Source organism: Hibiscus syriacus, unplaced genomic scaffold (assembly GCF_006381635.1).
Source record: "Hibiscus syriacus cultivar Baekdansim isolate YM2019G1 unplaced genomic scaffold, ASM638163v2 tig00110716_pilon, whole genome shotgun sequence".
NCBI classification, from domain to species: Eukaryota; Viridiplantae; Streptophyta; class Magnoliopsida; order Malvales; family Malvaceae; genus Hibiscus; species Hibiscus syriacus.
The window spans coordinates 171,630-198,256 of NW_024062835.1; the positions used below are offsets into that span (position 1 = coordinate 171,630).

At 34.6% G+C, this 26,627-nt stretch overlaps 1 protein-coding gene across 1 annotated transcript in view; it reads right to left on the reverse strand.

The window, feature by feature from the left end:
• LOC120138940 (BEACH domain-containing protein B-like) overlaps positions 1-26,627 on the reverse strand; it is a 78,941-nt gene that overhangs the window by 23,407 nt on the left and 28,907 nt on the right. Inside the window, 23 exon segments of the mRNA XM_039154319.1 lie at positions 297-412; positions 882-1,030; positions 1,033-1,057; positions 1,167-1,385; positions 1,470-1,661; positions 1,818-2,079; positions 15,363-15,551; positions 15,626-15,962; positions 16,052-16,481; positions 16,674-16,986; positions 17,116-17,276; positions 17,390-17,563; positions 17,700-18,044; positions 18,159-18,200; positions 18,346-18,501; positions 18,593-18,745; positions 18,839-18,997; positions 19,100-19,561; positions 20,198-20,516; positions 20,675-21,139; positions 21,573-21,641; positions 25,602-25,824; positions 26,020-26,343. Coding sequence (XP_039010250.1) covers positions 297-412; positions 882-1,030; positions 1,033-1,057; positions 1,167-1,385; positions 1,470-1,661; positions 1,818-2,079; positions 15,363-15,551; positions 15,626-15,962; positions 16,052-16,481; positions 16,674-16,986; positions 17,116-17,276; positions 17,390-17,563; positions 17,700-18,044; positions 18,159-18,200; positions 18,346-18,501; positions 18,593-18,745; positions 18,839-18,997; positions 19,100-19,561; positions 20,198-20,516; positions 20,675-21,139; positions 21,573-21,641; positions 25,602-25,824; positions 26,020-26,343 — 5,284 coding nt within the window.

Below are 26,627 nucleotides of genomic sequence, written 5' to 3' on the forward strand. Positions count from 1 at the left end.
GAAAAGATCAGATTGGTATTTCCTCCATTGAAAAAAAGAGTAGAATAACATTTATCTCTAACATTTAAACTCACTGAGGATTTTAAAAGGTAAAAAAGTAGAAGGAAAGCTTGTCAATGTCATGCAAAATAAAAGCAAAACACAATACAATGGCTACACAAACAAATTAGTATCACAAATTGAAGAAATAACCAAATCGCAATAAACTATGTATATTGCATTCCAACTAAAGCACAATTAAACGATACGAAATATATTAGTTTCAAAGGCAATGGATAAAATTGGGCTAGCTGTATCCATACACTTTGTCATCAAATTCTCCTCGCAAGACCTCATTTAACAAAGTTGTATAATCCTTCAGGCCTTCTACCATTAAAGAATCCACAAATGAATCTGAACTAATAGATGGAAACTGTAAGGGAAAAATATAACAAATTAACATCATTCATATGTGGAATAACAAGATATAAAAGTAACGGAATTGTCTAGCCTAAAAGATTTATATGTTAAGAGTTGGTAAACAATTCTTGATTAGTTCTTCATGAAAAGATTGAAATCATAAATTTCTAAATGTTTTAATGTCTCAATTTCATATATTTTAGAACAAACTAAAAGTTCAGTCATATACAAGATAATCAATTGAGTCTCACTTTTTTCTTTCAAACATGTAAAGGGAAATCCAATAAGGAAACTTTAGGACCACCTCTTCCTTCTCTTCCTAATATCCTAATATATTCTTCCTCTTATATTCAGGACATAATTAAGTCAGGTATATTAGGTTTTTATGAGACGTTAGAGGCATAAGGAAAAAAATATTTCACAATAGAGAAGATAAACCAATAATTGATGTAAAACAATCAAAGTCTCAAGTGAAATGATACCAGAAGTTTATTGCCAATTTCAGAGATAAGCATCTCATCAACCAAACGCAGAAAGTACAATATGTTGTCACGACAAGGCTGTGAACTAAAAATATTCTCCTTGGAAGATAAATCTACTAGTCGTTGAATCAAGTTGTCATATATGTCACAAGTAAGTGTTGACATGATGTGCTACCCTAACAATAATTGAAATCAAAGTAAATTATCCACCAATGGAATAAAAAAATCATAAATAGATAAATATAAATTAATATGCCCATTAGTATAGTAAGGAATTTGACATACTTGCTCACAATGCAGAAGAAGAAAATTCACAGTTCCCTCTAATTGTTGCCAGCCACCTTTTATAAGTTGAATGTAATGACAAAGGACAATAGAAAAAACCTTAATCACAAGAGTTTTTTCATTTTTCTCATCGTGATCATAATATCTTGAATCAGTCCTATAGTGTTTTACAACGTCAAGTGTCACAGAAGCTGTTAACCAAGCATTCCAACCATATTCCTAATTCAAAACTTGAAAAATTAGAAACACTTTTAAAAGAAGACATTGAACAAATACATATGAATTATTAATTGTATGCAATACCATTAATGATTCTATATTCAATGAATTTGAATCGAGAAGTTCAAGTAGATCACTAATTATATTTATTCTTGCAGATTCATCTTTGCAGCCAGATAGGAATCTGAAAATTAGAACCAACATTTGAGGAAGCAAAAAGTGAGAATTTGTTCCTCTCGTCCTCAGCTTTTTTATCATACTAGTCTTTTGTAATACCTGTAAACAAACAATTCCAACGGACATGTTATGTTTGAAAAAAATATCAAAGAATTATTCAAACAAAAGGCACAGGTCGAGAATAAAAAGAAAGAACAACTAAAATATACTAAACTAAAAGACAAATGAGATAAAATTCCATGATTGGTCGATCACCTGTTTGGGGCTAGCACCACCTAGGAGAACGTCAAAAAAGGTCGCACACAAATTATCCGTCTGTGGAAACTTAAACAGTCTATCAGATATAGCTGAGAAAAGTGGTTGCAACCTTGAGCTGAATTTCTTGTTGTTTTCTGAAATAGGTTTCGTTCTTCCTAAAAGAAGATTGAAAAACCTTGTCGCCTTTTTCTCTAATGGAAAACCAACCAAAAGTCTTCCCAGAAACTGCAAGCTGAGCAATCTAATAGGCTCATATTCCCTATGCAAAGCAAAATTGGAGGGACACTTTAAGACATTAACTCTTATTCATTGATTTAAAATAGACCATGTGTGTTGTTTTTCATTAAGACATTTCAAGTATTTCAGAATGAAAATGCATTGATTAGTGAAATTATGAGATCAGCCATCATGGTGAAAAATACTTAAGCATGCACTTGATTCATAAACTTGAACGTTTTCAGTAACTGCATATTGTTCTAATCAACAGTTAGAACAAAAAATAAATAAATAAAAAATTCTTACAAAATTACAATGTGCAATAGCATCATCACATAGTGAAAAAAGATAAACATATAAAATAAAAGTAGATTTGATTTTCAAAATGGAAATTAATAGAAATATAATACAAAGATGCTTGAGAAAATAAGTATCATCTCTTCACTGAAAATTGTAGATTGTAGCCGCATAACTTAGTTGTTAAAGTTTTAATTTAGCTTAGTTGTTAGAGTTCTGTTATCTATTTACTTTGTACTCTATATCATATCTAATAAAGAGATTAGATAGGATATTGATTAGATTAAGTAAACTCTTAATATGACACTAAATTAGAATTATATTCCTATTATATTCCTTGTAAAAATATGTCTATACAAGGTCTAGCATATCTAATATCTATTTGTTCTACCCCTCGAATACTATGGTAGACCCACCTTCTTCCTCATAAATCAGTTCTAGATCAGATCAACGTTCATCATAAAATACTGTGCCCATTTTTTCACATATTCCTATAACCTTTCATATACAACATATGCAACAACAATTGCAGTAGAAGCAACATCAGCAGCAAAGGAAGAAAGAGATGCAATTTTCTCAGCATTAACATCAACTCCTTGCTCAATAATAGATCAGACAGAATCAGCTATCGCTTCATGATCTGCAGGGTTAGCCTCAACAGAAGTTTCAATCATTAAATAGTTAGGTGTAGTTTTCCCGACCCTTGGGCTATTAACAATTTCTGCCAGCAGATCATTAGCAAACAAATCTTGCTGCAATTCTTGCTGCAAACAAATCTTGGATAGTGGAATCTGGAGCCTCAAACCATATGACAGGTGAAACTAGTGATCAACATAGAAGATTTATACCTTATCAAGGTATTATTCCTTTTGCACCTACTGCAGATAACAAAACATCTACAACATGGATAATAGACTCTGGAGCATCAAATCAGATGATAAGTGATAGCAATCTATTTTAGACATTTTGATCACTAAAAACACCTTCCAATGTTAAGACTGCATATGAATCTTTTTTAAAAGTTGAAGTGACACCATTCAACTGAAACAAAATCTCAATATTTCATATGTGCTTTATGTTCCTCACTTGGCATGCAACCGTCTATGTGGTAGTATGTTTTCCCATGATTTCAAATGTTACACTAAATTTGATTCAAATCTTTGTGAATTTCATGCACTAAGCCATGGGAAGGTGATTGACAATGCTAAGCTTTATGGCGGACTCTACCTACTCAAAGGGAAACCGCCCAAAATTATTTCTATATCCCCTATTACTTCAAAGTTTCTTTCCAATGATATTTTTTTTATAGGAATAGGTCTCATTAAAAATCTCCCTCATAATTGCCTCTTAAGAAGAGGCAATTAGCGGAAGGAGGAAAAGAGTACCTCAATATATAAATAACCCAAAATTACATAAGACTTTAAATACAACATCACCCGAAATAAGAGACTAAACATAACCATAAAAACACTAAAAGAACGTTTCAACCAATCCCCTCCTTGGCTAACTTATCAGCCTCCCAATTACAAGCCCTAGGGACCAGCCTAACCACAATGTCCTTAAACAAAATTAAATCCCCAACCAAAGAACAACAAAACGATGGGGCCTCAAAGGGCCTCAAAATCCAATCCACTGTTGTTTTACAATCACTCTCTAGAATAAGTCTACCCTTCAACACCCATCCCGAATTAAGAAACAAATCCATGCCTTCCTTAATAGCTTTCAACTCAGCAAGCACAGGAGGACCTGGTCACACAGCCTTAGAAAAAGAAATCAAGATAGAGCCATTCGAATCTTTCAGTACACCTCCAATACCACCCTGCAAGCCATCACCTCTAACCGCCCCATCCACATTGAATTTATAAAAATCAGGAGGAGGTGGAAACTAGCACTGATCGATCTTCCTCTTGTGAGATAAAACAGCTAGACTGTCTGCAAGCCGAGGATCCCCAACTAATAAATCAACTTGGATATTAGCCTTAGGAAATTTGGCTAAAAACCATTTTGCCAGCCTGAATCTGCATATGAAGAACAATGTAGAGCTCTCAAAGTTCCAATTCTCGAAAACCACTAAATTCCTAGCCTTCCATAGTGACCACAAAACAACACCCGGGATAAATTTCCAAATAGAAGAAGAATCCATTAAAACAGACCAGGACCAGAGTAAAGACATAGGATCTTTAGGCAGAACAGTAGACACATCCCATATCATGATGAACCTATTCCATAACTCCCAGGCAACCGGACATAGAATGAATAGATGTTGAATTGTTTCTTCATCTTTTTGCATAGAGGACATAATAAATCTTCCATGGAAACACCTCTTTTCTGCAACTCCACTCTAACAGCTATTTTTTATGAGATAGTTGCCATAAAAATTCAACTTTCGGAGGAACCAATCCCATCCTTATTCCACTGAAAAATCCCACCATACCTACGTGTAAGTGTTGATCTGCAAGCCTTCAATGAGAACAAACCATCTCCATTCCCTGACCAAGATAAAAAATCTTCATTTGAATCAATCAAAACAATATTCTCGATCAAAGTCATTAGAGAAATCCATTGCTCCAATTCCCAGTCACATAAATTCCTCCTTAATCGGATATTCCAGACCCAACAATTGTTTTCATAACAGCCAAAGTCCTCAACTAATCCCCTTTTATTAATCGATAAGGCATAAATCCTAGGGAATTGTTCTTTTAAAGTAGAATTATTAACCCAAACATCATTCCAGAATTCAATTGATCTACCATTCCCCACTTGAATCTTTGAATTTGACCTCAAACAATTCCCTATATCATCCTTCTTCTCATAATTATTCCGAATTCCTCTGTATATCCATGAATCTTGAGAATTTGTAGCTTTATTAATTGATAGAGACAAGTTACTAATATTGTGCTTGCAACAGATCATCTTCTTCCACTGTGAATCTTTCTCATTCGCAAACTTCCAAACCCACTTCCCAAGTAACGCTCTATTAGTCAAACACAAGTCCAAAACTCCCAAGCCTCCCTCCTCATACGTTTGACACACCATTTTCCAATTTACCCAATGAATTCGTTTCTTAATAGGACTATCCCCCCACAGAAAATTAGCCATCAAAGAATTCAACTTCTGATTTATCTTTAAGGGAATTTTGAAAATCGAAAGGTAAAAAATAGGCAAGGACGACAAAACAGACTTCACCAACACTAATCTCCCTGCCATCGATAATGAAGTAGCTTTCCAGTCTGCTAATTTGCTGTTGAACTTCTGCAGTACTAGTTCCCACAACAATTCTGAATTTCTGGTAGTTCCAATCGGTAGCCCAAGGTATGTCATAGGAAAAACCCCCATACCACATTCTGCACTTTGAGCCCATTCCTTTAGAACATCATCATCTAAATTTACACTGAACAACTTACTCTTGGACAAATTAAGATGGAGGCCTGTCATTAAACTGAAAATCCTCAATACTCTCTTAATGTTTAGAATCTGAGTAGATGAGTCTCTGCAGAATAGAATTAAATCATCTGCGAACTGCAAGTGCATCAAATGAAACAAATTATCCTCCCTGCCAACACTGAACCCTTCGAACAGAGCACAATCTGCAGCCTTAATCAACATTAAATTCAGTAATTCCCCAACAATATTAAACAACAAAGGAGACAAACTTCAACCTTGTCTCAACCCTTTCCCCAACTTAAATTCATTAGTCGGAGAACCATTGACTAGAACTGAGATAGAGGCTGATGAAATGCACAAATCTATCCATGAAATCCACCTATCTCCAAAACCCATAGTTCTCAGAAGTCTCAACAAGATCGACCATTCCACCGAATCATAGGCTCTTCGAAAATCCAATTTGAAGACCACACCTTTTCTCCCTTTTTTCCTACAGTAGTCAATAACTTCGTTAGCCAAAAAGGCATAATCCAGCAGCTGTCTTCCAGGAATGAAGGCAAACTGTGATGGACTAACTAAATCTTTAATAACAGACATAAGCCTTCTAGATAGGATTTTAGAAATTATTTTATACAAATTGCCGACTAAGCTTATTGGTCTATAGTCTTCAATACCTTCAGGATTTCTGATCTTGGGAATCAATGTAAGAAATGCATGATTGACCCCATGCTCCCAATTCCTTCCGTTATAAAAATCTTCAACAAATTTCATAATATGAGGCTTCAAAGTTGACCAGAATTTCTTAAAGAAACCCATGGTGAAACCATTGGCCCCGGTGATTTGGCACTATCCGAGTGAAAAACCGCCTCCCACACTTCCTGTTCTAAGATTTTAACTTCAAGAATGTTTTTTTGCTCATCCGTCAGTTTAGCAAAATTCAAGTACATTACATCCACATGTCAGGTAGATTTCGAATTATAGTTGTCCTTGAAATACTAAAAAACGAAGCCTCTCAGCTGTTCTGGGTCTGAAATAACGTCCTCTGCTACCTTCAATGATGAAATGGTGTTAATTCTTTCCAATGATATTGTTTTATGGCATTTTAGGCTAAACATCTCAATTTCCATTATCCTGAAAAAATTCCTCCCAAAATATTTATTAATAAAACCCCATTCTTTCTCCTATGTTATTTGCTAAATTGTCGAACATACATGAATTGTTTACCCCAAAACAAATTACACAACTTAAAATATTTTTCAATTATTCACAGTGGCATTTAGGGCGTTCTAAATTTAAAAATCTCAGTGGATCATGTTGGTTATCATTCATTTATGATCATTCGAGGACAATAACATTCTTAACGAGAGACAAACTGAAATTGGTGAGATATTCCAAACAATTTTACACTATGATAGAAAATTAGTCCCATATTCAAGTCCTTAAAACAGATAATGATGGTGAGTACTTTACAAAAACACTATGTTTCTATTTTAAAGAATAAAACACAATTCATGTAAGCTCACATGTTAATATACCACAACAAAATGAGGTAGCTGAAAGGAAAAATATACACCACTTAGAGGCAGCCAGATCCTTAATATTTTCCATGAGTGTTCTTAAACATTTTTGGGGAGAAATCGTTTTAACTACAACATACATTATCAATCGAATGCATAATATAGTTATACACTTTAAAAATCTCACGGTGTCCTTCAATAATTCCCTCATTTGAAGTCAGTTTCTAATCTCCCATTAAAACTTTTTGGTTATTCAACATTTGTTCATGTTCACCAGCAATTTAGAATCAAACTTGACCTAGATCCATCAAATGTGTCTTTCTGGATTACTTATCTATTACGAAGGGCTATATAAATGTTATTCTCCCAACTTTTGTGGGTGTTATCTTCTTTCTCAAAATCTAAAATTCAGGTGGGAAATTCTTGAATTTCACCATTGAAACAACCTTAAAACCTTTCAACCCACACAAACACCTTCGTCCAAAAGAACTAGAGACCACTGAAATAAATTCATCATCTCCACAAAAAATAACCACTTCACCAAAAAAAAACAACACTTTCTAAAACTCCTCAACCATCATCCCAAACTCAACTTGAAAATTGATAAATTCGTGTTTATACAAGGAGGGAGCGGCCTGATGAGAATCTAAAGAAAGTTATACAACTAAGAATATGCCAAGAACTGTAATTGGATCCTTTTACCTTAGAAATTGACACAAGAATGAAGTGTTTACCTAGTGAATGGATATTTAAGGTCAAATATTATATTGATAGGAGAGTTGAAAGTTTCAAGAAAAGACTAGTGGCAAAAGGATTCAACCAATCTTATGGAATTGACTACCAAGAAACCTTTGCATCAATAGCAAAATTGAACACTGTTAGAGTACTATTTTCACCAACAGTAAATGAAGATTGACCCCCTCTTTCAATCAGACATTAAAAACATCCTCCTAAATGAATATTGATTACCAAGAACAAACTTTGATGAGCTCACATCCAAGCTGGTACTCTATAATATATACCCACTAGCTTGATAGGATATTAATTAGATTAAGTTAATTCCTAATAGGACACTAAATTATAACTATATTCTTATTATATCTTCCTTGTAAATCTATTTATATAAGGTCTAACCAATATAATAGTTTTTTAAGAGAGAAAATACAAAGAATCCAATTTCTTCTCTATTCAAAAATATAATCTTCTCAATTTCTACAAAGATTACTTCTATGGGTTCAATGAAACCCTATCATCGAAACCATCCTTCTAAGTATTTAAATCCAAACATTTCCTCTCTAAGATGGAGTTTTGAGTAGGTCATAGATACTAACATTGTTTATACCCAAAGAGAGAATGAGCGCGATAGGTAGAGAGAGAAATCTATTTAAATAATATTTGAGCGCGATAGATAGAGAGAGCGAGAGTAATTTCAAAAAAATCTAGCGTTCTTGATGAGGAATGGACAGTGTTCATTGATAATCTTAGTAAGAGTGTTTCACGAGGGGTGTTAAGGAATTATTTTAGTCCTTTTGGTCAGATTCTGAGGATTTTCATCCCCCGTTTTTTAGAAAAACCAAATTATAAGTCCTCTACTTTTGCATTTGTCCAATTTGCTGGTGAGGAAAGTAGAAACAAGGCAATCAAGTTCGTGAATGGGAAGTGGATTGATGAGAGAAGAGTCTCAATAGGAATTGCTAAGTATCAAAAGATGGAGAGGAGGAAAACTGCGGAGGGGAAGAGGACGTGGGAGATCAAGTCGGGGGAAAGGATACTTCAAGAACTGGGAGGATAGTTGAGTCGTTGAGAAGCATGAGAGATGGCAGATCATATAAGGATGTGGTGAACTCTGAGTTCAAGGTGAGAAGTGAACCTGTATCAGGGGCAAAATTGGATGCTAAAAAATAGAATGCAACTGGTGTGAGGAATGTTTTGGAGATGCATATTCCATCAGATAATTCAGAATGGGTTAAACGTTCATTAACAGGGATTATAAAATCTTCTTTCGACCATGACTCGTTGAAGGAAGCTTTGGAGATAGCGGGTATGGAAGTTCAGGTGGCTAGATGGGGTTACGCATGGAATGCATGCATTATTACTTTCAATTCGGTGAAGGAGTTCTCTAAGGTTTGGACGAATAAAAAGGAAGAGTTGTTCATGTGCTTAAACTGGTTGGCTCCAGTTTTGAACAAGGAGGGTGTTCCGTCAGCCCTTTGCCAGATAGAGTTATTTGGATTGTCTCTACTATGTTGGAATGAGACATTCTTAAGAAAACTTACTGAGAAGTGGTGTCAATTTTTATATTTTAATGAAGATCAATAGAGCAGGTCGAACCTCTCGTCGACGAAAGTTTTGCTTAGGGTGGAAAGTCCTTATGATGTTCCTGAAATAGTCATGATAGGCTAGTATGGAAGATCGTTCAAAGTTAAGATCTCATTGGGCTCTGTTGTGAATAAACTAGAAGAAGAAACGTGGAGGAAGAAGATGGAGAAATTCTCTAAAAAAATGAACAGTGGTTATGTCATGTCTAACGAGGGAGATGGCAGTCGTCCTACTCTGGATGTATATAGGGATGAGTTCACAGAGGATGCTAGGCGTAAAGTTATTTCTTAGCTGAATTATGGGCAGAACAGTGGAGTGAATGGAGTCAGTGGGGGACATGTCCAATCGGGTAAGTTAACAACAGATAATTCTGATTGTGGGCTGTCAGGTTTCTTGGAAATTAGGAAAAGCCAGAATGATAATCACGTGGGCCTGAGTTTGAGAGATAAAATTGACTCGGTGGACTTAGTTCAATCTGAGGACAATGAGATGATTTATCAACAATTAAAAAATTGGTTCCTAATGGGCCTGCATTTAATTTAAAATGGGTTGGGGATAAGTTTATCTTACAGCCCAATGCCATTTCTGAAAATCAGTTGCTTGCTGCTGAGGAGGGGGAGGTTAGGGTGATGAAAGATAAGTTACAGGGGGAGAAGGAAGTGTTTCCAAGCAAACAGGGTGTTGTAATGAGTAAAGAAAAATATGTTGGTACGAAAAGTCTAGATGGGGATCACATTTTCAGTTTACATCTTCATAATGATGGAGGGAGGAGCAAATTTTCAGTTGATCAATCGGAAGGTTTAAAGAAGATAAAGAAGGTCATGGAGGATAATATGTGTAACTTCATAGACGAAAGCTTCTCAAGTTCGAGAGAAAGGATTAGGAGTAATGAGTACCAAGAGGGAAGTACTGCAGGTCCTGAGAGGGTCAATCAGTTTAAAGAAAATGAGATTCATCTAGTTCCTATTGAACATCAGGATCAGTCTATTCCTCGGTCTAAAAGTCTTGTTAATCACAGAAAGTTGAGAATTGCTCCACGCTGTTCAGGAGGTGCATGTTCGAATACTGAAGTGTCTATCAGCTTTTTTGTTAAAGTGTATAGAAGGGTTTGGAGAAGTATGGTCAGAGATTCATTGGAACAAGTCAGGGAGGTATCTCAGTCTTCCCAATCTTCTGTTAAAGCTAGGAATGAAGCTGCTGCTACTAAGGAGGTCTATGAAATGTTGGGGATTACCTTTAAAGGGGGCAGAAATTATTAGAGGAGGATTTTTAAGATGGAGATGAAGGGGTCTTCAAGGAGATCCTGAAGGTTTCTCGAGTTCGGTGTGGAACTTAGGATTTTCATTTCAAATGTCAAAGATAAAAGTGATCACGTGGAATATTAGAGGTCTTGGGAGAAGAGAAAAAATCAGAGCAGTGGCCAGACTTGTTAATAGAGAGAAGTCGTTCATCCTATTTTACAGGAGTCAAAACTGAATGTTTGTAATAGTGGTCTATGGAGGAGGTTAGGGGTAATCTATTGAAAGGTCATATCTTTAATCCAGCTGAGGGTTCTGCAGGTGGTTTGATAAGTTTGTGGAATGAGAATTTTTTTGAGGTCAGTGCATAATACAATCAGAATAGATTCATAGCATTATCAGGGAAGTTAAAGCTATACAACTTTGATTGTGTTTTAATTAATGTATATGGTCTGGCAATAGAGGCGGATAAAGAGGAATTCTTTAGGGAGCTGATGTGTTTTGTACAGAGTTTGAATCTGCCAGTTTGCATGGGGGGATTTTAATGCTTATTTGGATACAGAGGAGAAATGTGGTGTTGCACAGAATTGTCATTCCTTGGATTTTTTTAGATCCTTTGTTCAACACTTTAATCTTATATATTTATCATTAGTTGGGGGAAGATATACTTGGTGCAATAATAGAGAGCCTCCGACTTGGGTAAGGTTGGATCGGTTTATTTTTAGTGGTTCATTCCTAAATCAATTTCCTAATGTGATCCAAAAAATGCTTTCCAAATTCCTTTCGGACCATAATCCCGTAATGTTAGTTGAAGAATGTAACAATTAGGGACCTAAGCCTCTTCGATTATTCAACTACTTGCTAGAGGAAGAAGGGTTTGTTGAGTTGGTTGAAAATTCATTGTCTAATGTGAAGAAAGCTAATGGTCGAGGGGGTTTATTTTCTCTACTTCGAGGAACTAAACAAAATATCAGGTATAGGCCAAATACGAGTCTCAAGGGGATTTCTGAAGATATTTCTCATCTAGAAAGAAAGATAAATGGTCTAGAATTGAAGTTACAAGAAGGAGGGATTTCTATTCAAGAACGGGATTTGCTGATTTTGTGTAGGAACGAACTGTGGAAGTTGCACAAGAGGGAAGAGAGTATTTGGTTACAAAGATCAAGACTGAAGTGGATCAAGGAAGGGGATAGTAATACTAAGTTTTTCCATTTAACAACAATTAATAGAAACAGAATAAAGGCAATTTCGGCTTTGAAAGTGGCTGATGAAGAGATATTTAAGCCGGATAAGCTGAAAAACTTTGTCTTTGAGTATTTTCAGCTGAATTACAGTTCACAAGCTACGCTAGAGGTAGAGGACATTAATCTTAATTTTGTAAAATTATCAGAGGAGCAGAAGAGTGGTCTGGAGGTGAAATTTTCAGAACAGGAAGTTTGGGAAGCAATGTTTCATTCGGACAGTTCCAAAGCCCCGGGTCCAGACGGTTTCACGATGTGTTTTTTTAAGAAATTATGGCCTATTATGAAGGACCATCTTATGAAGTTTGTGGATGACTTTCACAGAGGAAGGAGTTGAGAGCATGGGGTTAATCATGCTTTTATTACATTATTCCCTAATAAACTAAATCATGAAGGCATTGAAGATTACAGACCTATAAGTCTAGTTGGCAGCCTGTACAAAATTATCTCCAAAATCGTATCGAGAAGACTGGTTTTGGTTATTAAAGATTTGATCAGCCCATTGCAGTTCGCTTTTATTCCAGGTAGGCAGCTGTTGGATTGTGCTTTTATGGCCAATGAATCTATTGATTATTGGAGGAAAAAAGGAAGGAAATAAGTGGTTTTTAAAGTCGATTTTCAGAGAGCCTATGATTCAGTGGAATGACCAATTATTTTGAGATTATTGAAGGTAATGGGTTTTGGAGACAAATGGATCTCTTGGATGGATTATTGTATTTCTTCTACTTCAATATCGGTTCTAGTTAACGGATCTCTTACACAAGAATTTCAAATAGGTAAGGGGTTGAGACAAGGTTGTAGTTTGTCCCCTCTTCTGTTTAACATTATTGGTGAGCTCTTAAATTTAATGTTGAGTAAGGCTGCTGTTCTTGGCCTTTTCGAAGGGTTCAGTATTGGTAAGAATGAGAACCTTTTTAATTTGACACATCTCCAGTTTACAGACGATCTAATCATATTCTGAAGAGACTCCTCAACCCAAATTCTTAATATTAAGAGAGTTTTGAGGGTGTTCAGCTTAATTACAGGGCTTCATCTTAATCTGTCCAAGAGTAAATTATTTGGTGTTAATATGGAAGAGGACAGTTTAAAAGAATTTGCACTGCAAGCAGGTTGCGGGGTTGGATCTTTTCCTATAACTTATCTAGGTATACCAATAGGAGCAAATAAAAATTTTGAGCTATTGTGGGAGCCAGCTTTACAGAAAGTATAGAAGAGATTAGCAGGTTGGAAAGCAGCCTCTCTATCGATGGCTGGAAGATTGGTGTTGGTAAAATCGGTGTTGTCATCCTTACCTATTTTCTACCTCTCCATTTTTAAAATTCCGGTTAAGGTAAATTAGAAACTAAATTCCGTAATGGCCAGATTTCTTTGGGGTGAAGTTTCAGAGAAGAAAAGGGTTCATTGGGTGAATTGGAATATAGTATGTCAACCATTTGAAGAGGGTGGCTTAGGAGTCGTGGACTTGAGTTTGGTTAATAGAGTTTTTCTTGGGAAATGGGTTTGGAAGTATGCAAATGAGAAAGACTCTCAATGGAAAAAATTAATTTGTTGTACGCATAATGTCAGTAAGTTATCTTTGTCAATAGGCAAAGTCGTTTCTTCTCAAAATTCTTGGTTATGGAAAGGGATTCTGAGTAACTATGAGAAAAATGATGAGATAGGAGAGTGTTTGAGGTCTAATTCGAAGATACAAGTGGGGAACTGTAGGTCAATTGAGTTTTGGAATGATGTTTGGGTCAATGGATCTTCTTTAAAGATTCAATTCCCTAGGATGTTTGCTCTTTCGACTAACAAAAGGGGTAAAGTGGTTGAATTTGGTGACTTTGAAATTAATGATTGGGTTTGGAACATTCAGCTAAGGAGAAATCTTTGTGACTGGGAGTTTGAGCAGTGGTTTTCCTTAATGTGTTTGATTCAGAACATAGTCTTGAATGAATCTGTGGATGATTTTCTGGTGTGGTCGGGGAGAGGTGAAGGTTTGTATTCGGCAAAATCGTGTAGACTGACTATTTCAAGCAGAAATGGAACTTCTTTTCAGTGGAAGAAATGGGTGTGGTCAGGAATGGCTTCTCCTAGAGTGGAAACATTTCTATGGCAGGTTACTCATCAGAAATTGGCGGTTAGAGTGGAATTAAAGAAAAGAGGGATTACTATAGAAGATGTTTTGTGTCCTTTACGTCATAAATTTGAGGAAACAATTCATCATCTGTTTATTTCTTGTTCGATTGCAGAGGAGTTGTGGTATAGATTTCTAAGATTGTGGGATATCTCTTCAGTTATGCCCTAAGAACCTTCTTCCCTTTTTAGTTCGTGGTCTTATCTAAGGGAGCAGTCTACTATTTGGAAGTTTATTCCAGGAGTCGTTCTATGGTCTTTATGGAGAGCTAGGAACTTAGTGGTGTTTGAAAATTGGAAACTAGAAACTTCATCTATGTTCTTCATTTCCAGGTTTAGATTAGCTAAATGGTTTTTATCGAAATTTCCTCATGTTAATATTCAGGTTGACCTACTAGTAGGGGATCCATCGATGGCAGATAGATTTCCTACTAAATCCTATAAAAGGAAGAAGGCTATCTACTGGTCTCCGTCTCCTACTGATTTCTTTAAATTCAATGTTGATGGAGCGATGAGTGGAGTCTTGAAATATTCGAATTGTTATATTTTAAACTCATTCTCTATTGCGGTGGGTCCTGGTCGTCCTATGTTAGCTGAGCTGAAAGCTATTAAACAAGGAATTGATTTATTCCTTTCTTCTGAATGGGCATCGAAGGGTAGACTAATCCTACAGAGTGATTGTAAAACAACAGTTGATTGGAATTTGTTGCCATTTTCTGCCCCTACGTTTTTCAGTACTTTGGTTGGGGAAATTGGGACCTTAGTTTCTGCTTGGGGTATTATTGTTAGATGGATTCCTAGGAGTTGCAATTCGGAGGCATACAAGTTAGCTAAGGAGGGGATTGGTTGATGTTTATAGCTTTATGGTTGGTTTGGTTTGTATATTATTTCGGGAGGTTTATTATGTAAGATGTAAGCTTATGTAATTCTGGTTTATTAATAAGATGAGGTACTCTTTTCCTCCTTCCGATAGTTTCCTCTTCCACAAGAGCCAACTAAGAAGGAGGTTTTTAATGAGACCTCCTATTCCTATCAAAAAAAATAAAACTCACAGTTAATGGAGAAGCATAATGGTAAAACAATACAACTAAAGAAATACAGAAAAAGTAACCATTGAAACACATATCCTAAAAACCATTCTATCATAATATAGAGTTCAACATTGTATCCTATGCAAAAAGTTTGGACACTTGAATCTTAATGCTGATGGCATACCTCTGCAACAGGTTGACAAAAATGCGACATCCACCTATAAGATTTACTTGTTCAAGGAAGGAGACAAGTAATGTTTTTTGAGAAACTGCACGTATAACCATATGTAAAACATCCTCAATGCATGCCATATCATGGCTTGTTTCAAAAAAGGCAATAAGAGCCTTTATATCTGGTGGTGCAATATTTTGCCTGCATGCAACAGTTTTAATCAGATAAGAAAGAGCAGATGTACTGTACAACAAGAAACAGCTTGAAACATGTACCTGAGGCTCATTTCACCAAGACTTAATAAAAGAAGACGGATTTTATGTATTTCTTCTCTTCTAGGTCTTTCTCCAATAACTTGATTAGTAATAGGATGTAAAAGAGGTTGGCCTCCAATGGCAAACCCAGATTTCACTTCATCCCAGTAACATTGCTGTATTATGTCGATAATACGTGGAAAGCGGCACAGATTTTTAAGCAGTCTAGGATCATTATCAAATTGTTCTATAAGAAACATGTATAGTTCACGCTGCACCTTGAAAACAGTGTACAACCAGGTAATGGGATTAAGAAAAATAGAAGCTATGACTTCTTTTACAAGCAGCTCTGCCAATCCTAAACAGCAAAATAAGATATATTATTGAAGGGAACGAATAGAACTACAATTATTATAAGAAAAAAACCATAGGGTTCATCATGCATACCACAGGAGGATACAACAAGAAACAAATTTTTCAATGCTGAGAGAGTTTCCATATTGAGTTGCTGAGGTGGAACTGATTGCAGTAAAAATCCCAGTATTGAAAAACCAGAAAGAAGATGCATCTGTTGTTGATTTGCTAAATTCTCATTAAAGACAGAAGCAACAAGATCAATAACTTCAGCGGTCAGACGCTCCTTTGCAACTGGGAGGGTTGTACTTTCTAAAGCTTTAGTTTCGTCATTTTCATATCTCTCGGATTGAGTTATAAGAGGGAAAAACACAGAAACACCTCCAACACAGTAAATTATCTCTTTGAACAAGCGCCTGGAACATAACTGCGTACCGACCATTATAGTTGCTTCGAATAAATTCTTATCCAATGCATTATCCAATACAGGTGAAACATTAAACAATTTCTTGCCATCACTTGCCTGAAAAGGAGTTGCATTTAGGTTTCAGCTACATACACACAAAAGAAAATGTGTGCGCAAGGATAGACATATGATTTTATGTTAGGGGTGAACTTATAAAGTTCTAAGGACTAAAACAGATTATTAATACAACCCCCCCTCGATCCATCCCTGTGTGTGCATCCATGTCCTAGAAAGGTAGAGATAAAGAACCTGTGCATTGAGTCCAAACACAATTTTTGATGCAAGACCGTCTTTCTCATCAAGAATTCCACTAGGCAAAGGGTTACCACCAAAAGCAGTAGCTTCATTATCCAGGAAGGAATACATGTAGCTTGGTCCAAGGGAATGTACAGCCTTGACTTGGTCGGAGGAAATGGCATCAGCAAACAAATAAAGTGGACCAATCTGACCGAAAAAGGGGGAAAAATCCTGGATGGAGTCCTGAGTAATATCTTCATTTTGAGGTAAGATGGGTTTTGTACCAATGGAGCAGTTAGTCAATACTTCATTGACTTTTGCATATCTGAGGCATGATTATGACAATCACTAATCTGGGTTGATGAACTATGTTACTCTTGAAAAGTTTTTTTAATGATAAAAAAACAAAAAGCAAAATACAAACTGAGAATGACTAATAAAGGTGGCATGTTACCTGCATCTTTCAGAGGATACAAGATTGCCATCAAGATAACATCTAAATAAGCTACCCCCAGAAAATGCTCTACCAATGGTATGAGTAATACAAAGAAAGTGCCATTTCCTGCTGACTATATTAACATGCGCATGAACACAATGATGTTTCAGATTGATAGACTGTGAAACACATGAAAAATGTATCAGTAACTGCATGAAATTGGCAGTGATGCCCAGTGAAGAGAAAACAGGCCAATCCTTTCTACCTGCTACATTGTTCATGTAACTTTTACCTCATATATAAGCTTGTCTTCTGCTACTGATGCTAAGAAGCCTCTTCCATTTTCGGTGAGGAACTTGAAAAGTCCCATTGTTCCATTCCTGGGGAAGTTCTCCACCCTAAGCCAACATGTAAAAGAAAAACCCTTGTACAGAGGCCAATGCACAGGTGTTTTAATTATGATTCCCTACAAAAATAATATAGGGATTCTTACAAATTATTCACATGACACAATGAATGAATGAAAAACGGTCCAAAAGGACTTATAACAATAAGAATATCAGAAGAAATGCTCCTCAAGGACAGACACCAAAAGGACTTACAGAGTCATTTCCGTTGAGATCAAAGAATGCAGTCGGTCCCTTCTCATTTAGCATTGATAAAACAGTAGTCAACAATAATGAGCAGTATTGTTGTTGAGTACCAACTTTCTCACTTCGGAGGAGAGCAAAGATCTTGCGAATATCCTTCCCAGATATGCTATAGCCACCAATAACCTGAATCAGCTGAGCTATTTTCAAAATGACACTGTCATCGCCTTCTTGGACAAACCAATCAAGAAGAAAATTAAGCATTCCGGCCACGACACACGAAGCTCGATTCGAAAGGGAATCTCTAAGCAGCTGTTGAAACACACCGAGACCATAAAGCCGCAAAGATTCACTGCTCTGGGCAATCAAAAAGTTGCAAGTAATGACATCAAATTTAAACGACTGCCACTTATAGTAAGAATCATCTACCAATAGGAATTTCGTAACCACCAAGAAAAATGAATTACTAACCTTCTGCAGAACACTTGAATATAGTAAGATCACATCTTCATTCTGAATCGAAGGATATAAATGTATATGAGAAGAAAGACAGTGGCAGCATGAAGAAAATGAAAAAAAGACTACATAATTAGTTCACATGACCAGACAGCATGGGCGTAACAATGTATCAAAGAGGCTTTTCAGAAAATAAAATCACCTTTATATGAGAACTTTCTTTCATATCAAACTTTCCATCAACTAACATATCAAGAAGTGCATTCAAAAGTTGTTCACTTGGATGCCATTGACACACGTCTAACAGCAAAGTTTGCAATGTCTGATAACCCTTGCCAGCAAGAGCTCTAAAAGTTGCCTGAAAAATTAATTAATAAAACATTCAATTATTCCAGGAAAAAAAAACTAATGAAAATGAAAAAAAAAGTAAAAAAGAGAAGGAAAATTACCTTGGAGGCATCATTCCTTGCAAGCAAATAGGTAAGAGTTTGTAAAACAACCAAAACCAACCTCTCTCCATTTTCCTCTTGATCAAGATCGCCATTCAGTAAAGAGACAACATGCAAAAAACATCCTCCATCTCGAAACAAAGCTTGGTAATGCTGATGAAACATGAAATTTGTTAGAAATGTATAAAAGTCAATTCCCAAGTTGCCAAAGAGACACAGCTTTAGATAAGGGCATAGGGATTATACCACAACATCAGTCTGAATTACATCTATCATTCCAACCAACAGATTAATAGACAATTCGACGAAGCTTTTCTCCTTTTCCTTTATATGAGTGAAGGTTTCTAAATATTTTGAACATACATTCAGCATTGCTTTACGATCTTCTTCGGACAGTGTTACAACCTAAACAAATGGAAAGATGAGGGGGGAAAATGGAACATGTCTATTTGTTAGCAACATAGTATAATAATGAACCACAAATCTTTCTAACAGTATCAAACATACATTCATGAGGTCAAGAATGTATTTAAGAACACGTTTTCTATAGTCTTCTTCCCAGAATAATTCGAACAAACAGTCGATGCAGGTAGAATCATGCAAAATTAAACTCCTAGAATCATCTGCTACCGAGAAAAACTCCGTAAAGATCTCCATGCATGTTTCTATGCCTTCAGTCCAACTTCGGAATGCCTCACGTGAATCAGAACTCTGGCAACCATGAGATGGTGCCCCTTCCAAATAATTATTACCAATCATGGGGATAGTGTCGCCTGACTGTTTTGATTCTTGGGCCAGAATGCAAGCAACTTTAAGAACCCTGGAAAGTGCATTGAGTGTCTTGAAGGAAGCAACCGTTTTTTCTGCTGATAGTTGTAATATTCGAAGCAAACTTTTTGCAAGAACACCAGCAATCTCAGGATTACAAGTACATTGTTCAAGGGCCTCTAATAAAGCAGATAGTTCAGGCTGTCAAAACATAGAGAGAAAGAAGTTAAACAAGCTCAAAAGATCAAAAATACAACCTAATGAAGAATAAATCTTTTATGTTACTGCTACAAGTGTAGAACAAACTGGAACATTCACTGGCATAACAGATACAAGCACACATATGCAGAAAAATTAAACAAAGAGTCAAACATACACATCATACTTCCGTTAATACATAACCATATGATATAAATAAGTTTAAATATTTACAATTTTTCAAATACAAGACACCCTAAATTTCTGATCAGCATGCTGCTTTGATATTAGAGGCAAAAGAAATTAACAACATATTACAGTACTAACTATGTTCATCATTGTGATTTCAGCATATCTATATCCAAGCAGGACCCAGATGAATTCCCCAAAAAGTATGATTACAAGCATTGAAAGAATACTTGAAAGCATAGTACTGCTAACTTTTCTGATTAAGGTATTTTCATCAGTGACAGAGTTCTTATTAGAGCCCATAAAACCTCAGACTTCCCCTTTCTCTCCCTTCATAATCACCTATGTCAATGTCAATCTTACATGAATGTCAACTAGATAAGAAATTAATTGTTCATGCATGTAGGTCAACTGTTACATGAATAACATCTCATAGTGATGACGACTTACCAAGTTTTGGACACTCCCATTAGAAGTTGCCACTGACTCAACAAATGTTATCACTTCCATATGAATAGTTTCAACCCCACTATACTTCAGTTGAACAACATTGCTCTGACAAGCATAATACTTTTCAAGAGAACCCTCGTCGTATGTGCTAAACTCTTCAGAAAGTTCTTCTTCTGAAGATCCGGAATAGAAAAAGTTCTCAGAGAAGATAAGGTCCCATATTCCCTCTTTGCGAAACACTTCGAGCATTGCAGGAGAAGAGGTAAGAACCTTCCTGAAGGCCTTGAGAACGTAATGCTGCAAGGTACTGACGAAGACCCTTCAGGAAAAGAAACAATGGGGTAAGAAGGGGGAAGGTTAGAGATCAGAAGATGAGAGAATTCTAAAGGAAAATAGAATCATCACTTGCAGGAGTCTGCATACAGCTAAATAGAACCAGAACTACAATAGAAACAGAAAATCAATGAGAAACCTTACCATAAATGGCTTCGAAACCCATTTTTATTTGAACAAGCCTTGATAGAGGGGAAAACCATATGCAGAACCTTAATGACCCATTTAATTGAAAGTTCATCATAAAATGAAGAAACTAATGTGGGAATCTGACCAGAGGTTGTTTGGTCAGAATGAAAGTTAACATCTTCTGGAGCAAAAAGGAATGAACAAAGAACCCTGCTCAGCTTGACAAAATAATCATTCCAAAGCTGAGAATAAGATTCCATCTTAGGTAAAGGAACGGAAGGCTCCATCAAAGAACTTATAGCATTATCCTCATTTTTAAAGTAAGAAATGGATGTCTGACTGCCATCCTGCTGCAGTACAGAACCCTTCGCCTGCTGCTTGTACTCTTGAAGCATGAAAGCAGGTGAACAAAAGCCATTAGCAAATTTATGGACACTTCCATCTTCACATAGGAACTGCAGGTTATTCACATTCTCAAAGCTGATTACTTGTTAAGGACGTTAACATGTGTTCATGCACAATTGATAACATAAAATGTTAAATATCAGCCGATAAATCCAGAACAGAAACCCCTGTTGTCACTGATTCACTCGATAAGTAAGAAACTCTTGAAAATTTTGGAGGAATGGAAAAAACAAAAAGTGTTTGTTTTGTATCAATGCGCTAAAGATAAAATTCACGACAATACAACCACTCTAAAAAGTGGCTTTAGTGCAAAGACTAAAAAGTATGGCATGCTAAAAGATAACATAATAAACAATTGTATCTTCAAGAGAGTGGCATAATTCCAGCTAGCATACAAAAGAATAAGAAATTTCATTTTCAAAAAGACAGAGACACAATTAAAGCATTAACGTGCAAACAACAAAACACCATAAGAATCTAAATACGAGAGAAGTCATAAACAGGATACACAGCTTCCCTAAGAACTTCCAAAGAAAGAACATGGAGCTCAAAAATTTCCAGCAATGCATTTTGCTCACTGCATAAAAATTAACCACCAGAATAAAAGATCAAGAAAGAGAAGTAGGAATAAAATGATAAGTTAAAACATCAGACAATTTTCTTCAGGCGTTGAAGGAACAGAAAACATTAAATTTAAGGCTTTCATAATAGAAAGAATTAATGAGAAAAAACTTTAAGATCATTATGCATCAGCTTCCCAAAGAAAACTATACAATTTCAATATTAACTAGGCAGAAACTCAAATAGCCTACTCCTCAATCACCAGAAAAAAGCCAAGTTTAGCAACTCTGGACCCACTTGGATAATGTGGGATCATATAACTAACAGATGTTTCACAAGTAGGCATTAATTAAACTGGTATAAAAATATTTAAATGTAGGATACCTTAACAAAGAGTAGAAATCTGATGTAAAGTAAACCAAGAACTAAGAGTGTAGAAAATACAGATTCTACACGAGTACTTCCACAAACACCATGAAACTCCTCTATTGACACCTACCCACACAATCACTATAGTTTCTAGTCAAACTCCATCCAACTTTTGAAACATCAACAAAAATAATCATAGGCGTTTGGACACTACCTAATAAAATCACTCTCAACCCTAGAGACCTTGTAAAAATCTTACTTCGTTAAATGAACTAAAAGGTTCAAGTTCTAGACAACAAAGGGAAGGGGCCAAAAAAGACAGGAAATAGAACCAAATGAAAAGAAAAAAACATGACATGACGTGCTTAGGGGTAAACTACAATGATGGCCCCTATTGTTTTCGACCTTTCTAATTTTAGGCACCGATTTTGAAAAGGTTACGTTCTGCTTGCTTTTATTTTTAATCTATCATATTTTGGTTACTAAGCCGTTAACTTCGTTAGTTTAATGATATGACACGTTAGTAAAAAAGATTAAATTTTAACTTAAACCTTAAATTTTAGATAAAATACTTATTTAACCCTAGACTTTAGATACATACTAATTTAACCTCATTCACTTTAAATAAAATATCAATTTAATTCCTAAATCTAATCAAAGTTTCAAATGTCGCTCATCACCATTGTCAGTCACCATCGGTATATGTTATCAGTTATTGCCAACCGCTATCATCACCATATTAATAAATTTATCATTATAATCCTTTGAAAATAAGGATATAAAAAATCTAATTATGTGTCATCATACATTTATATTATAATGATAATAATTTTTTTATAAATTATATATTATATATTTTAATTATATAAATTAAGATGGATCGGAAATAAAATGGATCATCAATATAGTTTGCCTTCAAATTTTTAACATTAAATTTTATTTAACATAATATTTTTTTATTTTAAATATTAGTTAAGATTATTGAATTTTATCCGTTTATAAAATTAAAATTTTATTTGTCTATTTTTTAATATTTTTTCTTTGTTTAAAAAAGATTTTGTAAAAAATAAAATAAAACTTAAATATACAAAAGGTGCCCAACCTATACTCGTTTTTTCAGTTTAGTGTTTAACATTTCATTTTGTTACTAAAAATGGGTCAAGCCGTGAATGACCGTTAGTTTTCTACGTTAAGTGTCACGTGTCACAATTTGATAATACTAAGAATTTCATATAAAATTAAAAAAAAATTATATATTTTTTAAAAAAGAAAATAGAAATTTTGAAATAACCCCAAAACTTTAAAACCTTCATTTCAACCCCTAAACCCATACCGATCATCGCCCTTTGCCGTCGACGATGCTCCACCCGACCACACCTTTCCCAACGACCAAAATCCCTATGAAATTGTGACTGGTCAATGGCGGACGGCGAATCAATGTTTTATACCCCGCGAACCCTATGATGAAAATCGTAATCCCAAGCGATTTTGACGGCCAATCAACAACAACTACGATGACTTATAACTAGGATTATGACAATGACTACGTCGGCGGTGGTGGACATGGTCGAAAAGGACGGCAATGGTGGGTTAGTGTTAAGATTTGGAGATTTTAGGGATTTTGAGATTTTTTGTAATTTAAAAGAAACAAGGGTTTTTTTAAATATAATAATTTTTTTAGTATTTGTTTTAAAAAAAATTAAAATTACGAGATTATAACATGTGTCACTTAACGGAGAAAACTAACGGTCTATCACAGTTTGACCTATTTTAAGTAGCAGAATGAAAAGTTAGACGCCAAACTGAAACAAAATAAAAGTTAGACACTAAACTGAAAAAACCTTGCATAAGTTGGATACCTTTTGTATATTTAAGAAAAAAAACAGGGCTGCTAGGGGTGTTCAAATAACCGAACTAATAACCGATCGAACCGAATTAGTTCGGTTAATTCGGTTCGGTTACCGAATTAGTTCAGTCGGTTAACGGTGAAGAAAATTTTTAGAATTCGGTTAATGGTTAATTCGGTTCGAATTCGGTTAATTAACCGAATTAACCGAATTATTAAATTTTAAATATTAAATATATTATATATAACATATGGGCTCAACCTAAATCATTTAAAACCCAATTAATAATTTAAGATCTAATAACTTTTAAACTTAAATCAATATTAATTAATTAAAAAATTATATAATTTTTTTATTTTATAATTATATATTATTTAAATTATTTGTAAACTCTTTTTTAATTAAAAAATATTAAATATATTATATATAACATATGGGCTAAGCTCAAACCATTTAAAACCCAATTAATAATTTAAGATCCAATAACTTTTAAACTTAAATCAATATTAATTAATTAAAAAATTTATCTAAAATTTTTATTTTATAATTATATATTATTTAAATTAATTATAAACTTTTTTTTGAATTAAAAAATATTTAATTTTTATATAAATTAGAAAATTTTAAAAAAAATTCGGTTAATTCGAAATTAACCGAATTAACCGAAATTTATTCGCTTCGGTTAATATGTTCGAAAAAAAATTCGGTTCGGTTAACGGTTAAAGAAAAAAAAGTTTGGTTAATTCGGTTATGGTTAATTCGGTTCGGTCGGCCACTGTTTTAACCGAATGAACACCCCTAGGGCTGCCCTGTATAGTAAAATCAAAGGGAGTCTCTCTCTCTTTTGCCTTTGCTATTAATTCCAACAAAACAATAAAAACAGAAACCCTTAAAAGAAATACAATTTAAAGAGATAATGTGTTTTAAGTGGTTGTGTTTGTTTTATTATTTATATTAAAGATTTTTAAAATTTTTGTTGAATAATAGAAAATTAAGTTTGAGGACTTGATGATTCAGGTGAGGAGGTTTACTTTTTGATTTTTTAATAAATATAAATTTTCAATTGTCTTTAATTTTAAATAAATGTAATCACAATTTTATTATTATGGTTTATTTTTAAATAAACTTTACGGGTTCTAGATAAGGTTGGTACAATTTGAGTTTTTTTTTTTGTAAAATGGATATTGAATTCACATTCAGATAATAAAAATGAGTGAATTAAAAATTTTGAGGTTAAACAATTGTCTATGATAACAGTCGAAGTGACTAGTAATGACAATTGACAGTGGGCGACAATGGTAAAGAGCGGCAACTGATGGCGAGGATTTTGATGGAATCCAATGGTCAAATTGATATTTTATCTAAAATGCAAGTGTTAAATTAACATTTTATATAAAGTTTAGGGTTAAATTTGTGTTTTGTCTAAAATTTAGAGATAAAATTAAAATTACTCTTTTTTTTCCTAAACATATCATGTCATTAAATTAAAGAAAGTTGACGATCGAGTGACTAAAATTTATGAATTGATAAAATAAGTGATCAAAACATTCCTTTTTAGTTTACCCTATCCTTAGTTATGTCGTCAAGAGACCAAAAACAGGCTGAGGAAATGCAGCTGATGAAAACTTCAAAGGTGACTGGTAAACATTCTAGTTCTATATCTTAAGCAATCAAATCAATTGAAACCTAATGCTTTTACTGGCAAACTCAATGTAATGTCAAAACACAAACGAAAACCCTAAACAATTTTAAGAAAGTACCTTTTTCCGTCACCATTTGAGGCACGTTTTATAAGTGGCGTATCGATAGATGGAAGTGCAAGATCATCCAATAGAACTTCAAGTCCCCCAATGGTTTTAAAATGATTTTGACCACTTGAATTATTAGATAACACGACACAAAGGATTCTCAAAGTCAAGCACTGCAGTGACGTATCTATCCACCGTGCCTTCATTCTCAACCTTCTCATGACACTCATCAAATCTGAAAAACAAACGGCTTCCATGAATAAAAATAAAATATAAACAATCCAGTGATCATTTCTATTTTAGGGTTTAGGTTTTAGAGTTTAGGGTTGGTATAAGATGATAAACAAAAGTGATCATTTATAAACATGGCAAATGGTTCACACATATTACTAAAGTTACATAAGATGGTAAACAGAAGTGCCTAACTTACCTACGAACCAATCAAGGCCACCAGCTTCCACCACTGAGACAATAGCGTTCTGATGCCAATGAAGCCTTGTTTCAAAAAGAGAAGCCTTTAAACAATTAGAAGAGTGGGTTGAAGTTGAAGCACCAATTTCATAAAAATCTTCATTAATACTGTACATCTGAGCTTTCTCAAGTATATTTGAATCTATATTAATACAGCTAAAGATGATTGACACCACATATACAAGTACTCGCTGTAAGAAACCCGTTTTCTCTGCTATGAAATTCGAAATATTCTCATCAGTAGAAAGTGAACCGGTCATTGTTTTGAGCTGGATAACTGCACCTGCAAATTTTTAAAAGTACAAAGAAAAAAAAAGGTGCTCAGCAATAAAATTCAGACTTTCATGTAAGTCTAACAGAAGCACAAATAAAATGACAAGGTCATATCAGAATTAACGGGAAATCAGAATACAAAAACGTGAGGGTTTAAAGTAAGATTTACTTTTTAAGCCATGATTGGAATACGTAAATTGACGCTAATTATTTTTTTATTTTAAAAATGATATGATAGTGATAACATAAAAAGTAATTATTATTATTATTATTTAATATTTGTTATGACAATAA